This window comes from Hippoglossus hippoglossus, chromosome 4 (assembly GCF_009819705.1).
Source record: "Hippoglossus hippoglossus isolate fHipHip1 chromosome 4, fHipHip1.pri, whole genome shotgun sequence".
NCBI classification, from domain to species: domain Eukaryota; kingdom Metazoa; phylum Chordata; class Actinopteri; order Pleuronectiformes; family Pleuronectidae; genus Hippoglossus; species Hippoglossus hippoglossus.
In genome coordinates this window covers 21,819,413-21,835,610 of record NC_047154.1, presented here as the reverse complement: position 1 = coordinate 21,835,610, position 16,198 = coordinate 21,819,413, and the positions used below count along the sequence as shown (strand labels likewise).

Here is a 16,198-nt window from a genome sequence, read left to right as displayed (position 1 = left end):
GTTGATCTTTCTGGCCTGCAATACAATAAACATCACCGATTTTACAAGTACTGCCCATGCATGGCACTACCAACGTGGTTTTTGGCAAAAAGCAGCTGTGTGCAGCATCATCATCTGATGCCATGTCAAAGAGAAGTAGTTCCAGCCATTGCATTCAAGGGGTAACTGTGATTTTGTATGTAAGAAAAGCAAGGAAAGTTTATTTGTATAGCATTTATAGCTTAAATATGATATATGTGACCAATGATTTAGTAGATGCATTCATACACTCAGACATTTCAGACATGTTTATTTTGTTGCATATCTTTTGTAAATGCTGCAATGTGCATATGATTTTGAGGGCACAATGCATTGAAGTTAATATCTCAGACGTTTGTGAGAGCAAAGTGGTTGTTTGGTTGGTTAGTTGGTTGGTCTGTTGGTTGGTTGGTTGGTTGGTTGGTTGGTTGGAACATGTATATACAATCCTCCATCATCCAACAGACGTGTTTGTGCAGACTTGTCAACAATTATCAGGGCTTAATTTTTTAACATAATATCATAAAATGGCCGAACAAAAGACCCTAAAACATCAGTTCATCAGATATCAAGAGGCAACAGAACTTACCTCTCGAGGGCATCACAGGTCTGTTTGTTGACAGTGTTTCATGATCACATTTTATGTTTTTTGAAATCTAAACTTTGTTGATCTGGTGCAGAGATTGAGCTGCATAAGCAATGTCCATCTAAAACGCACAAACAAGCGATAAGCTCATGTACTATTTCATTACAGCACTGGTGAATCATCCACACGACCAGTGGTGGACTTGAATCAGATTTCTTTCTCTTTATTATTCATTGTTAATTGTTTGCTGTGCATAGAGAGCTCTCTTAGTTTCCCTCTCTTTCTATTCAGTTGACATTCCTGACGGGGAAAATCCAGAATTCCTAATGAAGTGCAAAGCATTACATCTGCAGGAAGATATCTGGGATCGCTCGCAGCTAAAGTCTTGAAGTGTTCCCGCTGCATGAATCTGCACTGATAACTCAAATGCCAAAAGAGCACACAACAGAAATGACATATGCTGCGAGACTTGAAATGTATGTAACTTCCTCAATATTATCCTTGACTGGCCTGCATTGTTTCAAATGTGTGTCCAAACCATGTACACAGATGAATGACCCAGAGAAGGAATTCCTGCTGCAGCTCAATGAAATGGCTCATGCTGGCCAAATTTAAGATGTGATTTTGCCCAGACAATACAGGGGTTTGAGTAGATCTGCTATGGCCTGGAGCTGGATGATGGAGAAGAGCAACACAGAGGAGAATGGGGCCTTTGTGAGCTCCTGAAATTGTGAAGGCCCCTCGCAGGATGTAGCAAAACCTGACCCAGGAGGACAAGTCCCCGCAGGGGAGAAAAGATGGGTAATCATTACACAAGTGCCACAAGTACCAAATAACTGAGCAACAGAAGTGCACGCTGAATTTACATCATTGACTTTGTACTGTAATTACACCAACAGTTAGATCATTTTATAAAATGGCCTGGTAGAAACAGGTAGTTGTTAAACATGAATTTGCTTTGTATTATTTAAAAACATTTTAGATAAGACACACTAACTTATGACGCAAGTTTTGAGCTCCCTCATGAATCCTGAGGAGTTGAATCGAGAGAGAGTGAGTTGGCTGCGTTTTTCTGTCTGGACCCGTCCGAGCCAGAGAGAAAACTAACCGACCCAGAACCTGACAGGCTTTTTGTTTTTTGTGCCCAAACTCGGCCCAATGCAATTAATGTTGTTACCCTTTCCCTGACAAATGTGGTCATTACTTGTTTTATCCAATTACAGACATGTGCAGTATGAAAGCTCAGCCCAGCTAAAGTGACCGGCCCGACCCAATGACAAATATCATTTCAAAACTTTGTTTCCCTACTTGGCCCGGTGGTTCGGAAGCTATCGAAATCCATCTGATCTCATTTGGACACATCAGGACCAATCAGGACCCAACGTGCTGAGGTCAGGTGTTCACAATCTGAGCTGCACCAAGGGGGTTAGCGTTGTGTTAATCGGATTCTAAAGAGACTCCACTTTATTGAAATTGAATAAAAATGTCTTCAACAGAATCCATCGTTGTTGAATCAATTTTAAACCCAAATCCTTCGATTGATCCCTGTAGCATCACCTCTGATCAGATTGTCCTGGTGACCAAGGGGGTTTCCTTGTTTGACCATGTAATTTCAATGTCCCCATTCCAAGTCTGGCTGGGGACCTTTGTTTCATCTCATTTCCTATGCCCCCCCCCCCCCCCCCTTCTCTCTCTTCATTTCAGGTCACACTTCTACTGTTTACTGTCAAAAAATAACCATCTCACATATTAAATTGGGTCAGACCTATAAAGATCAAGAATGGAGTTAGTATTCTAATGTTTGGATCGCTCTTTGATTCAACACTTGTTACCCATCATGCATCATCAAGCGCGCCCCCAGGGAAACATTGCTGCTGCTGGCACAGAATAACCAGTAGATTTCTCTGATAGCATTTTAGCACATTAAGCTCTTTTGTAAACATTTGATAACATTCAAAGAAGGCGTAAGGTTGTCCCAAATGACATTAGCCCCGCTAACAGGAGTCATCTGACAGGACTACCTCTAATTTCTAGTATAGATTGTTTTCATGCAGAATTCTAACATGATAATTGAATCTGCTGTTCTGAGCCGCTTTCTCAAGTCCAGTCACATGGCCCCATTAGCCTGTTAAGCTTCCCCCCTTTGGTTCCAGGGATGACAAGCGAGGAGGAAGCCGGCCAAATGAATATTAACCGCGACACTTTGATGATTTTGGAACATGTTGAAATGAACAAGTGCCTCGATTCTTCAGAAGCCGCTCCGATGAAACCAGACGCCTCCGGCTCAGAACAACCGCACACTTTGGTATTGTCTTCGTCTTTGTTATTGGATTTTGATTATTCACGTCAACTTACACTAGGTCGCGTGACGTCATTTAATAGCACCTGCACCTGAGGCACTTAAAGTCAATCTGAGCAGTTCAGATGTTACTGAGGCAGACACCCGGTCTATGTGCCCTCGGCAGGACTGGGGCAGATTTCAGGACAGTGGCACATATACTGTAGGGACATAGATAAATAAGTTTGAAGACGCCCCCCCCCCCCCCCCCCCCCCCCCCCCCCCAGGCCGACACACACATGCTGTTCCGCTAACTACCAAGTGGAAAGTTTTAGAAGCGTTCGCAGTGCTGATACAACTGGCGTCTTGTGTAGAAAGTTGAGCTCTGTGAATTGGTTTGAATTGGAAATTAATTTTCATGAAAGGTTTGTTTTTATTATCTTTAATGTGTTGCATCTGTCCAAAACACAGAAACCTCAACACAACCGAAACCTTAGAGATTAATAGGAATTGTAATATTTCCAGGTACTACTATTGACATTCCTACTATAAATTCATATAAACTCCAATTCATTTGAAATATGAAAATGCAATCTTCTAAATAAAACCTAAATGGTAACTTGAATCCATCTATTACATGACATGCAGCCGTGAACATCAAATATTAATAAAAGTCAAACTTACATACCCCAGTGTACCCAAAGCGACAGAAGCCATCTTTGTAAAGAAATGATTTGGAGTGTACATTGATATTTTTAATGTGGTCCACGAGGTTGGGTCTCTGCAGCCACAAGGGGGGGGATCGAGATGTTTTGGCTTCACTTTTGGGAAGCTGTCATGTCGTCCATCTTCATATACAGTCTATGGTTCGCGCCTTTGAATCCATCCATGCCTTTCGAAGGTTAGTGTGCAGTGCATTCCCGTGTGTAGAAAAACTGCCCACAAAGATGATGTTCACATGCAAAAACTATCCATTTCTTCAATGAGCTAAAGGTGACACACTGTGAAGAAATGGGACCATCACAACTTACAGGCCATGTAATTCCACAGACACAAACAGGCTGTCAGAGAAACCACGATGACGATGGTGCAGAGGGTTTCTCTTTATTTGTGAACATGCCCGAGGCCCAAATCAGTATCACTAATTCACACTCGTATCTTAGCTCACTACCACTTAAGAGGACTGGAACTTAATCAGTGAATTAAAACCGAGGTCAGTCCCCGTGCACTTAACAACATCAGGGGGGTTAAGAGATGTTATGAAAGAGATAAGATACACATCTTGAGCCTTCACTATTCTAAAGGCGTTTTTTGGACAGGAGGAGTTTGCCTTTCACATTTGAAAAACGCAGCGAGAGATTCTCCAAATCAGAAGCATTCACAACAACAAGATTGTCCGAAGTGTCCAGGGGAGGGAGGCACCTGGATAGAGCAGCAGGACATGTCGGATAAATTCATCTGTTTGGGAACAGCGCATTGACGCGTGTTGGCCCTTATCACCAAAAGATCTCGAATCTTTCCAAGTTCACATCTTCAGTGTCTATGTGTATTGCTCCTCTGTTTCACCCTGAGATACGTGTTTTGTATTTTCAGTTTTGCCATTGGAAATGTTATCAGCACGCCTGTTAGCTTGCGGTGAGTTCCAAACTTTTGAGAATGTTGTGAGCAGCTGACTTTGACTTTTGCCCCCTCACCTACATCCCCTTCGGAAACTTTCAGGAAAATGTCTGGACTTTAGTGCAAATCTAAAACAGCATAAGGTTACTACATGTTAACACCTGTATGTACGACTGCCTGCAGCACTGAATGACCTCTGATGTGTGTGCAGTGTTCCAATGTTACGTTGACCAAGAAAGATCTTCAGCGTGAACCTAACGCCAGGTACCAATAAAGTTCCTCTTCCAGGAGAAAAACTATGCCACCATTTGTTTCCAGGAGGTCTCGGCCAGCTCACTGCAGAATCTTGTTTTACATATTCAACAATATAATTACAAGTATAACTGTGGGACGGTGGTGGTTTACCATCCTTTACGCAAATATCTGTGTACTGAGAACCAGTGCAACATAGCATGACTGAAGTTTAGTTCTGAGGAATAGTTTCATTTTCAAACAGAAAATGGAGACAAATGACAAAAGTGAGACGCTTGCAAAACAAGCCGAATAACAGATGCACATCTAACATTTAATCTAATACATTCAGAAGTTTAAAAAAAAGCCTTTTAGCTGAATGTATCAGGGCACAATCGCTCCCAGTTGTCCCTGCAGTGGGCTGACGGTACATTTTGACACCAGTTCATATGCAAAGAACGGCTGGGTTTTATTTTAACATCCCACAACACTCTGGGCATTGTGGTCCCTGTGAAACATATTCCAAACAACCGCCCCCGTCACTTTTTCATGCCAGCTCTGAGTCATCTTGACTTAGACATCCAAGCAACAAGACCCCCCCATCCCCTCCTCTCCTTCGCCCCCCCCCCCCCCCCCGTTTCCTCTGACAACAGTGTCTGCTTATGATCTGTCTTGGTTGACAAGCACACAGAGCGGGATTCCTAACAGTGTGCGGCGATTGGTGAAACCCCGCCATTGTGCGGCGTGGCGTTGGACTGTCCTCTCAGTGCAATCAAAGGCACTTCCTGCGACAGTGTGGCAGAGCACGCTGCCTCTGGAGCCGCTCATTATTACATGCGAGGGGGGACTTGTGATCTTTTTAATTATTCTGCACTTCATTTCTATCCCACCATTCAAAAATGCAACATGAGGATTGATAGCTTCGGAGATCCATCTTTATAATCTTCCCCCAGGCCCATAAATTATCCAACTTTGGGGCAGGGCGGACGAGCCGTGGAGGCACAAGCAGATCCCTGTCACAGCAGAGCCCCGTCGCTGCAGAGTGTCAGGGGGGGGGGAGCCGAGCTGAATGGGGTTGCTCTTTTGCGAGCTGGAAGCGGGAGAGGGGGGGGGGGGGAGAAAAAAAGTACACTTGTTATCTTGTGAACCCTCAAACATGTAAGATCGGAATCTCTTGAATGTCAGCGACCGAAATGGAATTAACAAGAGATCTTTTTATTGTCACAGAAGGTCATTAGGCTGCCAATCGGGGTAATTATGGAAATGATCTCCCCAGCTCTTTGGAATGTTTTCCTGCTTCCATAAGGACTTGAAAGTGTTCAATCAGCCTCTCTCGTGGGAAAGTTCAGCCATAACTGCAAGTGTACCAGCAAAATCAAATTAAGCAAAGAGATTTCATTAGTATTTATAGCCCGGAGGCATTTGTAAAAGTATGGAGCAGCAGAGTAATGTGGGACTGTGGAGGGGAGAATTATTGCTTAATGACAAAGGCCATACCTAGAAGACATACACATGGATAATGAATAGGGGGCATTGATTGCATCTTTAAAGAGGATTCTTGAGGGAATGTAAAATATTGATGCTTGTGTGGCTGACGGAGGATTTCCAGTGCGGGTGCTGTGAGGGCGCTAACTTCGTTTGGGTGTTAGCACTTTTTTGGCTGCTAAGTTTGTTACACAGAAGCTTTTAATCTTGTATTTAAAAGCACGAGTGAACACTGTAATAATATACACAAAAGATGTGTCAGTTGATTGGTCAATATTATGGTAGCAAAATGTTGGCTTAATTTTACAGAGCCAGAATTCTCCAGTGGTAACTAAATACATTTACTCAAATACTGTACAAATATGTGGTAGTTTCATTTCATATTACCTCAAATTTAATCTCTTATACAATTTAGGGGAAATATTGTACTTTTTTACGCTGCTGCATTCATGGTTATACTATAATTACTGCTTGTTTTAGATTTTACAAGCTTATAAAACATGTGTATTGAATCTTTTTTTTAATCATCCAACAGTATGTAAACTCAGAGCTGATGTAATTAGTAAATTAATCAATTTGTCATCGTTCCAGATTCTCAGATATGTTAATATGCTGCTTTTCCTTGTCTAGACTGAAGTTAACTGATCAATTTTGAGGTTTGATTGTTAGTCACAATGCGTATTAGAAATTAAAAGCATTTTGAATGTGTCACTTTGGTTGTGCGTAATTGTAAATGGTGTTTTACTTTATTTTAAAGTTTTACAAACCAAATAATCACTTGATTAATTCAAGGAAAACAATCGCTCCATTAATCCATAATGATAATAATAATTACTTATAAGTAATAACTGATATAACCCTCTCAGGGAGCTTTTATTAGAGGTTTGATAGAGGATTCAGAAAGTATTCACACCCCTTTCCTTTATTGTGTCTCAAGTGCATCCACTTTGCTTTAATTATGTGACAAGTGTGTACAACTTGACTGGAGTCAATCTGAATTGATGGGCACACACCGGTGTATATAATGTGCCACAATCCACAAGGCACGTCTGGACAAAAACAAAGCCATGAACCTCAGTGTACAGTCTGTACACCTCCACAGTAAAGTACTGGTGAGGCATAGATCAGGGTGAAGGTGTAAAACCATTTTTTAAAGCATTGAGTTTGGAACCGCACCAAGACTTTTCCTGGAGTGAATCGAAGTAATCAGGCAATAAGAGGTTTGGTCAGGGAAGAGACCAAAAACCCCAACTTACTCAGACAGAGTTTCAGGGCCTCTGCAGAGATGGAAGAAGTAAGTTCACACTCACTAAGCAGAACTCCATCAATCAGGCTGTGAAAAGACGTGGGGTTGGCTGAATGACACTCTGAGAGCAGGATGACACAAAAACTAAAATTGAGCCCTTTGGTTCCTTTCTGGTGATGGAGTAATTGTACATTGGGATCTGGATGCATTCATTCTGACCCAGTGTTAGACACAAGATGCTTAAGTCAAAACTGACACCTTGCAACCATCATATTTTAACAACGTCTTGTTTTGTAACCATATTTTAGTTTGGGTAAATCGGTCAATAGTAATTTTATTTTGAAAAACACTCTACAACCCTTTTGGTGCTGCTGGTAAAGTGAACCCATTATTGCATTGGTGCTATTAACCTGAATTGGGGCTGTTTGGAGCCGGTGTGTTAACAGAACTGTAACTAATAACGATTATAATGGTCAATCAAGACATTCTGTTTATGTGTTATTAAGGATATTTAATATTTCCATGTTGATAATGTGAAACTGTCCAAATACATATAGTTTAATTTCCTCAGTGTGACAAAAAATACACCCCATTGTCTCCTGGAGGGACTCGGGCCAAAATGAAATGAAGTCAGATGGCTATGCACAGTGAATTGTAACGCCTGACTTGAATCATTGGGTCCATTCAGTCCACTTAACCTCAGAGTAATTGACAATTTAAAGGTGCAGTCCATTATTTGGAGAGACAGCACAATGACTTTGATTAGGATGTGGGAGATGCACTTCCACCTCCATTCGCCGGAATAACTGACAAGGACACTTTTTTTTTTACAAAGCAAATAATGGATGGATGGAGGGTAAACTGCCGGGGATGAGAGGAGAAATATTATGGTTTTAACATGAATTAAATCATTTAACTTTAGGTGATAACACAGGGATGAGCCAACTTTATTTTCCATTCGGTACAAGAACAAAGGAACAAGGGGTTTAAAACAATAGAATAAATCTTGACTCATCTCACGACCACATGGGCAAAACATAAATACACACGGCAGTCAATCAAATAAAGTCTAAATCTTTTTACACCACCATCGTCTTTATCCTCGTCAACAATCCACAAAAGGTAAAGTGTCTTTGTGAAGAACTTGACACATTATGTGAAAGGAATATTATTATGGGAAGAGCTGACAGGACGTAGGAGGTGATTTTCTGTGATGTTACATATATGTGTGTGTGCATCAGTAGGCAAGAGGATATTGAGTTCAGGGGTCATAGTCAATGAGATGTGAATTATAAGAAACATTAAGAGGACACACAACGTGATTTTTAACACTGGACATGTTGGATTTTGGTCTTTTTTGGGACGAGAATCACAGTTTTACTAATTCACCACCAAATTATAAAAACATATTTTACATAATTGACTTATTAACTTATATTCAGCGACTGATTTTTTAATGTTCCAGTTATTCTCATGTAGAAATAAACGCACTGTCCTGTTGACACTAATTTATTATATGGATTTCCTTGGTGTCTCCTTTTTTCTATATTATTGTCCAATTACCACGACCACCCGACTGCATTAGCACATTGTTTACTATTGTTTTATGCAGACGAGTATTTGCCGCATGGGTCGTGACACCGTGTTAAACGCGCGCTTTAAAGGCCCAATTTGCGCCGTTTACAGCCTGAATCGCTGCGGTGACGCGCCGATGTGCAACTTCTCAGGGCGCAATCTGAATGACAAAACCTGCCTACAAACCGAGCGACATTGCACGTACTTAACAAGTACACATTGGCATGGTAATCCGGATTCATTTAGCTGAAGGTGTCACTTTCCCACCAGGTCCATGCAGCCTCCCCCCGGGGGTAGGGGGGGTGCACGGAGGGGGCTTCCCACTGACGGACGAGGGGTGGACGGGCGGAGCTGGGGCGGCGAGGGGTGTGTTTCCAGACGTTTGGGGAATGGGACAGGGACTCATAACATTATGATCCCCAATACAAATACAACTATATCGTAAAATATATATATATATATATAATAATTGGAAAATCAATGAAGCAGATACATTGAGACTTAAACCCTGTGGATCAGCCAATGAGCTCTGAACATAGATTTTTGCACCACTTTTATATATTCTTTTGTTTATTTGTATTTTTGCATGAAAGATATATGGAATTAATAATTTCATTACCTATAGATTTTTTTTTTTACCTATAGATGTTTCATCTTACACCAAAATGCATTGTAGCATATTCTGAATTTAAATAAAGGCCCAACACACAACTTCCAAGAATCCATGTCTAAAGAAATCAGCTGCAGTTATTTATAAAAGAAATATATTACTGACTAGATAACATCAACAACTTGAATACACTGATGTCCAGTTATTCTACAAGTTCAAAAAGTCTAAACCTGTAAACTCTACATTTTTTACAATGTCACCAACAACTCATACCTGTCTGAAACTGTGTGGGGAAATAACAAATGAGAATATGAACATTGCATGGTATTAAGCTGGTGAGTCAACTGGAAACGTGCATGGGGATTATTTCATTTAAAATAGCGAATATGAACAAATGGACTCAAAGTCCATGAAAACATAATTTATCTCAGCTCAGAAATGTGAGCAAAGTGTAAAGGAGAAGCTGCAGCGAGTGGAGACGTGAGGAAGAGTCGCTCTGCAGCCTCATCTGCTGGGATGTGTCTTCATACACACATGTGGAGACCTGTCTTCTATTTTGGGCCCTTTGTGCTTTGTTGTGACGGGGAGATCTGGCTGTGGCTGGGCTGGTTGAAGGGTGGGTGGTGTTTAAGAATGAGCTCCATCATATTGTTTGACAGAAACTCGCAGGTTGATAGAGTGCATTCCTGGAGAAGCACTGAAAATGGTGATTTCCAAAAAGAAGGAGACAGAAAAGCAGCTCACATGTCTCTCAGCCTGTCAGAGATCTGAGGCCTTCACACTGTCCACAATGGAGAATCCAAATGTGGAGCGTATATTTTAATGATCTATACCAATATATTTGCTGTTGTGGTGATATCTGTTTTTTTATTAAACCTGACAAGCTTAATATTTGGCTACTGGTGTAAAATAATCAACCCAATGGTCGTAATTATACAGGCTCACTCATAATGCCATCAATTTATCATTGCTGCCCCCAACTGCTCCTTCATCTACTAAATGAAATGAGTGGCCTTTCATGAAAAAAATCTGATTCTACAAACAGCTGCAATTTGAGAATGTGAGTCAACAAAATTATTATTATATGTCAATATTTTAACCATATGGGAAAATAGTCTCATGTCTGTATTATCACTATGAAGCAAAAACGAATATTTTCAAGTCAATGAAGATTTTAATAATTAATCAATAACGTTTTATACTAGGTTCCTGTTTGAAAGGGGTTCCTGTGAGACAGACTAAATTATATCCATTTGTTTCACGTTTTCAAGAAATGTAAAGCTCAAAAACGAAAAGGGAGCAAGGAATAACTACAGGTAATATAGTGTGTGTCCAAAAAATAAATAAAATCCCAAGCCACCTCTCTGCAGGACTTTAGCCAGAAAGACATTCGTTTCTTATCTGCTTTACAATGTTTGCAAAACCTCACAATTACAATTCGTATTTTTTCAATATTTGAACATATGACCTTGAAAAACAGTCAAGAATTTACATTTTAATGTTTATTTTTTTACAAAATAATAAAGTGATAATTTATGTTAAGTAACCAGCTCTATATTTTCTATATGAGGTAGAAAGAAGAGGAGAAATCACTCATTTACAGAGAAGTTTAGCAAAATTGTCTGACAACCTAATAATGATTCACCCACTATCTAACGAATTAACATGATTCCACATCTCCCTGTCACTATTGACAGCAGAAATATTATAAAACCCAAACATCCACCCTGCAGAAAGGCCCAAGAGAAAGACCCTGCACCCCCTGCAGGTGACCCTGACCTCTGACCCCCCCACTGAGACCGAAGGGGGCCACAGAGGAGAGCAGAAAAGAAACCAGAGTCACCGGAGCAGCACATGATTATGATCACATTTATTTGTTTGGTGACCTTGTTGGTAGTTTGCAGTGATCACACGTGGAGACAGTTTCCTCTCCATCACCTGCAGCCTCCGCCGCCTGTCCCCCACCACCACCACCACCACCACCTAATGGTTTCATGCCGGAGCGAGTTGGCTTATTATACTAAAAGGTTTTGTCGCGCTAAGTCGTGCATGTGTGCTTAAAACGTACATTTCATTAACAAACTGCGGAGGTATAAAAGCGGATTTATGAGGCTTCAAAAGATCACAGGAAGGACGCGGTTTGCAAACCCCCCCAACTCTCGGTGCCGCCGCAGTCAGGTTATATCAGCAGTTACTCTGCCTTTCACACAACACTGCAACTCCGGGATTTCTCTAAAAGGGAGGCTGGCTGCACCTGTTTCCACACACACACTACCACACACAACGCATGGACACACACATGGAGGGGGACGTTGGTGAAGACACTCCATGACCCCCTTGATTCCTCAAAAAATATGATTAAAATAAGAAATCTGGCAAATACAAACCAAACACGTGTCATCAGGTGTTTTTATTTTATCATAGAACACATGTAGTTGTATTTTGTAATGCACCAAAACAGAGTCTGGTCTTGTTGGGCTAAATGGACATTTGTGTTTTGTGCGTAAAAGCGCATCCATTATGAAACAGCTTGATAAATCAAAAAAAGGTTTGATTTGATTTTGCTGCTGTGAAGAAACGTGTGAAATCATCTAAAGAAAATGGAGAAAAAGAAAGTACAAAATTTGATCAGTTTTAGTTTCAAAATGACGAGCAACATTTAAGGTCATTGTCAAATTTGTGGCCTGAGAAAAACGTGTTTCCTTAAACACACCTGGTAAGTGGGATACAAGTTGCTGTAGACTCTGATTTCATCTGCTAAGTAGTGCGTATTGACGGAGCTCCAGATCACACAGGTCACCGGGAGATTAACACACACACACACACACACACACACACACACACACGGCGGATCTAATCGGAAGCCACGTTCCCCTCCTTTGACCCGTACGCGCATTATTAATGATAGCGTTTGATTAATCCCACTTTTATCCCGGGAGCACGACGAGGTGTCGGAGGTGGCGCACGGAGCAGCGAGGATCGAACTGGCACTTCACACTCACTGTTAGACACGAAAAATAACACCGATGGGCCTTTTAAATAAGGTAGCGTTCAAAGGGAAATCTTGAAAATGTGCTTTTTGTAAAAATCAATTAAGAAATTAATGTTAATTGTGTAATTAATGGATAATATTTGTAATAATAACGATAATAATCGTAGTGATAATGCAATTCAAAGCTAAAATGCATTATGTCCCATGCTGCTTTTATAATTGGAATTAAATGCATGCTGAGAAATAACCTGTGTAATATCTCAATTTGTAATTTATATTAATGTTTACATTTATTCCAATAAAGGTTTTTGACACAAAGAAAATAGGCTGGTGTCGATTATAGATATTTTCATTAACCCCCTAAAAAAGACTTCCGATAAAAAAAATCAATTGCACCTTTAAATGGTCCGTGGCACATCGGGGGGAAATCTCATTTTCTCCATTAGCTGCATATTTCCCAGATAAGAGACGGTCGCTTTGAACACGATCTGAAATACAAAAGCCTCCTCTTCGCCCCAGTCTCGTTGGATTTCCTCCCAGGGCGCAGGGAAGCCTCGGTATTTGATGTGACATCCTCTCCCCGAGCGCAGCACCGCGCACTCACCTTCATGCTTGTGAATAAACGCTCTCTTTGCATTCACCCGCTGACCGCGTTTCCTACTGTTTTCACATGTAAAATCATGCAATGATCGGGGTCGTTAGCACCTCATACAAACTCTTAAGGAAAGTCTTTATTCCCCTCCATCCATTCATTGTCGCCACTGCTGCTGCTGCCGCTCAATATTCTTCCCACCATCGGCTAATCCTGCGGGAATAAATAGACTTGAATTCATGCTCTGCAGCTTGGATTCACACTACGGGCTGTAGAGCTGCACAGTATCAAGGCATGCGTCTCAGCTGCAAACACTACAGAGTAAAAAGGTTTAAACTTTACGCACAGCGTCTCCAATACGCACAGGAACATTTGCGTAAAAGTATAGGAAAAATGCACGCATGCACATTTTTTTTTTCTCAAGAAAACTCAACAAATTGTTTAAGACAATTACAAAAAAGAAGAAGAGTCTGTTAACTTAGCTGTCGTCGTTTTCGTTCTGCTGCTTTCAATAGAGTTTGTATTTGCAAAAAGTTAAAGCTTTTGGATTGTTGTTGTTGTTGTTGTTGTTGTTTTTTTACGCAGCCACGTTAATGCGCATCGGATCTTTCAATCACGCAGCCCAATTTTCTCTTCCCCTCTTCCTCCTCCCGCCGCCACCGTTAAATGGTCTATGACGGACGAACACAGGAAATCAGCGGAAAGCAGCATTGCTGATGTCCCATTGTTGACAAATCCATGAAACAACTCCAGTTTGCATGGTTTAACAGAGAGAGAGAGAGAGAGAGAGAGGAGAGGAGGGAGGAGAAGAGAAGAGAGGAGAGGGGGCGTCTGTCGTCACCGCACCACGTGTCCTCCACTGATAGTATATCTTATAGCTACTGGGAAAAGTAATCTATCAGACAGCCCTTTTAAAAGCTCCGGCCTTTAAAAGCAGCATGTGTCATCTCGACTTGGTTCTCCAGATATCACTCCGGTAGGAAATATACGCAGCCGGAGAAGGGACAGTTCGGAGAGCGAGAGGCGCAACATCTCCCGAGCAACTTCGAGGCAAGACGCGCGGCTTTTCCACGGGCCTGCTCACTTCTACCGAGTGGAGACATATTTGCAGAAGTTGAAGTTGCTCTTTGGCTTCACTGTCTGGCGGTCGATTCCACCGCATTTAGACTTTGGGAGACATCCGATCACTTGACAGAAGACCAAACAAGAGCCCGCTCCGTGTGCGCACTGACCGCGCTCGGTCCCATCACACCCGGCTGCTCCATTCCTTTGGCTCCGGAAGACTTTCTTTTTTTTTTTGAAGCAGAGTAAGTAAGCCGTGAGATGACCCTGTCTGGAGGCAGCGAAAGAGCCAGCGACATGTCCGGCCAGACCGTGCTCACGGCGGAGGACGTGGATATCGACGTGGTTGGCGAGGGAGACGACGAGGGCATGGAGAGGGGGGACAGCGACTGCGACAGCCCGGGGGGAGGCATCCTGCACGACCTCCGAGGTGAGCCGGGAGACGAGGAGGTGGAGGATGAGATCGAGGTGGAGAAGGAGGAGATGGGGTCCGGTGGAGGGAGTCCGTGCTGCGAGAGCTCCGGGGAGGGAGAGGCTGGCACCGGCAAGGGAGAGGGTCAGGACGGGAGCGCAGCGTCGGGAGGTTCGATCCAGAAGCCCAAAAGCAGCCTGGTAAAGCCGCCTTACTCCTACATCGCCCTCATCACCATGTCCATCCTCCAGAGCCCGCAGAAGAAGCTCACCCTCAGCGGGATCTGCGAGTTCATCAGCAGCCGCTTCCCGTATTACCGGGAGAAGTTCCCGGCGTGGCAAAACTCCATCCGCCACAACTTGTCCCTGAACGACTGCTTTGTGAAAATCCCACGGGAGCCCGGCAACCCCGGCAAGGGCAACTACTGGACCCTGGACCCCGCGTCAGAGGACATGTTCGACAACGGCAGCTTCCTCAGGAGGAGGAAAAGGTTCAAGAGGGTTCAGCCGGACATGCTCAGGGACCAGACCGCGCTCATGATGCAAAGTTTCGGCGCGTACAGCCTCGGGGGCCCCTACGGGAGGCACTACGGGATCCACCCGGCGTATACCCATCCGGCGGCTTTGCAGTACCCGTACATGCCCCCCGTGGGACCCATGCTGCCGCCGGGCGTCCCCCTCCTGCCCTCGGTGGAGCTGAACCGAAAGGTGTTCAACTCCCAGCTCAGCCCGAGCCTTCAGATGCAGCTCAACAGCCTGAGCGCGGCGTCCATGATCAAGTCGGAGCCGTCCAACAGGCCGTCGTTCAGCATAGAGAACATCATCGGGGTGTCCAGCGCCTCCTCGTCCTCGCCTCAGGCTTTCCTGCGGCCTCCGGTGACCGTGCAGTCGGCCCTGCTGAGCGCGCAGTCCCTCTCCCTGACCCGGAGCTCCGCGGCCATCGCCCCCCTCCTCAGTGTTCCGTCAAACCTCCTCTCGGGACACGTTTTACCCTCCGGGACGACGCTGTCCAAATGGCCGTCACAATGACTTTATCACGTGAAGATATAGACTCTTATTTTTTATATAGAGACATTACGGGGGAGAGCACATATCTATAGGCAGCACTGGACTCTGTAGCCAAGTAAAGACTGTTGTTGAAACAGAGCAAAATAAAAGAGAAGAAGAGATATTTCTGTACAGGTAATATTTGTAAATATTTGTAGAAAAGAAAAAAAGATTTTACCTGTTTGACTTTTAAATGTCCTTTTTTTGTTTTTTGTTTTTGTCCTCGTTTGAAATCTGTAATTATTATTTTTTCTTTAATTTCATTTTTTGTATCGGAAGCTCCAGTGGACCCAGTTCTGGCTTCCTTTTTCATACAAGACACAAAACAAAGCTCTGAGGAAATAGATTGTTTATAATGATAATTAAAAAAAAGATCAACCATATGTAATTCTATGTAGCTATATTGTGTTGTCAACTGAATTTATTTGTAAATAAATCCAAGAAAGAA

The 16,198-nt window shown here is 42.8% G+C and overlaps 1 protein-coding gene across 1 annotated transcript; it reads left to right on the top strand.

Moving 5' to 3' along the window:
• The first annotated feature begins 14,016 nt into the window (after positions 1–14,016).
• On the top strand, positions 14,017–16,198 carry foxd3 (forkhead box D3). Its single transcript, XM_034583846.1, has one exon. It carries the CDS (start codon positions 14,554–14,556, stop codon positions 15,730–15,732), a length of 1,179 nt encoding a protein of 392 aa, XP_034439737.1. The 5' UTR covers positions 14,017–14,553; the 3' UTR covers positions 15,733–16,198.

What these genes read in the sequence shown, in the direction of transcription:
- foxd3 (XM_034583846.1), top strand. Translation starts at nt 14,554, where the DNA reads ATGACCCTGTCTGGAGGCAGCGAAAGAGCCAGCGACATGTCCGGCCAG.